This window comes from Brachypodium distachyon, chromosome 2 (genome assembly GCF_000005505.3).
Source record: "Brachypodium distachyon strain Bd21 chromosome 2, Brachypodium_distachyon_v3.0, whole genome shotgun sequence".
Classification (NCBI taxonomy): Eukaryota; Viridiplantae; Streptophyta; class Magnoliopsida; order Poales; family Poaceae; genus Brachypodium; species Brachypodium distachyon.
The window spans coordinates 30,275,345-30,276,943 of record NC_016132.3 but is presented as its reverse complement, the minus strand read 5'-3'; the positions used below and the strand labels follow the sequence as shown (position 1 = coordinate 30,276,943).

The 1,599-nt window shown below is 51.2% G+C and overlaps 1 protein-coding gene across 1 annotated transcript; it reads right to left on the bottom strand.

The window, feature by feature from the left end:
• Positions 1 to 230: 230 nt before the first annotated feature.
• LOC104583196 (transcription repressor OFP17) lies at positions 231 to 1,182 on the bottom strand. The gene is made up of 2 exons (XM_010234983.2): positions 445 to 1,182; positions 231 to 367 (listed from the first exon to the last, which is right to left on the bottom strand). Exon 1 carries the CDS (start codon positions 1,122 to 1,124, stop codon positions 471 to 473), a length of 654 nt encoding a protein of 217 aa, XP_010233285.1. The 5' UTR covers positions 1,125 to 1,182; the 3' UTR covers positions 231 to 367; positions 445 to 470.
• Between the last annotated feature and the right edge of the window lie 417 nt (positions 1,183 to 1,599).

Sequence of the window (1,599 nt, the reverse complement as noted above, 5' to 3'; positions counted from 1 at the left end):
TAAAAACGACGCTGGTAATCAATGGGATGGCTCCAACACGCAAAGATTTGGGGAATGTATTTTGTAACATGGCGATTGTTGTAAAGAGATGTAAGCTCAACTGTGCTGACACAGTTTGTCTTTACAATTACGCCAATCTTTTAAGTGTGTTTTCTGTAAAAAAAAATGTAGGTCATAAACGCAAACACTTACATTTGTGTATCTAAGATCATCTACTAGCTCCATAGGGCGGATGAAATGGTGTAGATGGACACCACATATATGTTTGAAATGATGAAAACCCCCAGCGAAAATGACAAATTTGAATTTTTGGGTCACATGTGTCGCTGTGAGTTGTCGCAGTGTCGCAATATGAATCACAGGCGATCTACATGTCCAAGGAAAATCATGATATTTTGAACAAAATTCTTATAGGAAATGAGTTTGTGTTTTGTCCAAACTTACAAATGCTGCAAATTGAGTTGCGCTAATCAAGCAGCCGCGGGCGTGGACAATACCGATGCCAGCTCGTCCCTGTCAGCGTTCGCGTCCTCGACCCCGAACACGTCCTTGCACAGCTCAACGTAGAACCTGCAGACCAGGTCGACGAACACGGGCGACTTGAGACGCTCCCAGGACTGGAGGAGCTCCTCCACGTCCTGCAAGTCCCTCACCTTCCCGCCGTCTTCCATCAGGATCTCCATCAGGCAGCTCTCGAAGCTCTGGCACGCCTCCTCCTTTTCCTCCTCCCCGACGCCCGTGCTCGAGCTCGTGCTCGTCCTCGACCGCAGCCGCGCCACCATCTTCGCGTACGCTGGCGTCTCCGGAGACGGCACAGGCGCGGGCACTACCGGAACCGCCTCTGGAATTACTTCCTCGGCCGCTGCTGCGGCTACATCCCTGCGGGATGTATGGCTCTCTAACGAGGTGGCCGGGGTCGGCCTGGAGGAATGTGGGATGAGCGGCCAGAACACCGTGCGGACTGACCGGAAACTGCGTCGTCTCGGGCGGCGCCGGCGGCGGGCCGGGCTCATCCTGGCAGCGGCCTTGCGGAGGGTCCGGAACCGGAAGGCCCGGATGCGGAACAGGCGCGTCAGGGCTCGCTTGCATGGCGCCAGGAGGCTGCACGTCATGCAGGTCGCCATCGTCGTGCACACTCGTTTCTGCGAAACAGAGATGTTGGTTCCTTGGGTGATTGTTTGGCTATTAGTGGAACGAAAGATCATAGGGAATGTGAGGACCCATGTGAGCATTAAATACGAAAGAGAATGAGGTTTTCTGTTCGGCTGCGTCGCCGTAGTTTGTGGCATGCACGTTCATGTTTCAGTGGGGTGGCACCATGACCGTCGTGCGTGGGGTGATTTAGCACTGAGCTTGCCTACCTAGATGGGATGATACCGTTGGAACGCTAATATATAAATTAAGGCAAATATAGCAAAATACAAAGTCAGATAGATGACTACAAAGCAAATGATGTAATCATGTCTGTGCCATTACCCACTTGCGAAATTCGCACGGTCCCACCTGCCAAAATCGATATTGTAAACAAACCACCAACATTAATTGATTGGTGTTGTAAGCAAATACATGGGAGAGGGATAAAGATAGATAAAGTAGTAG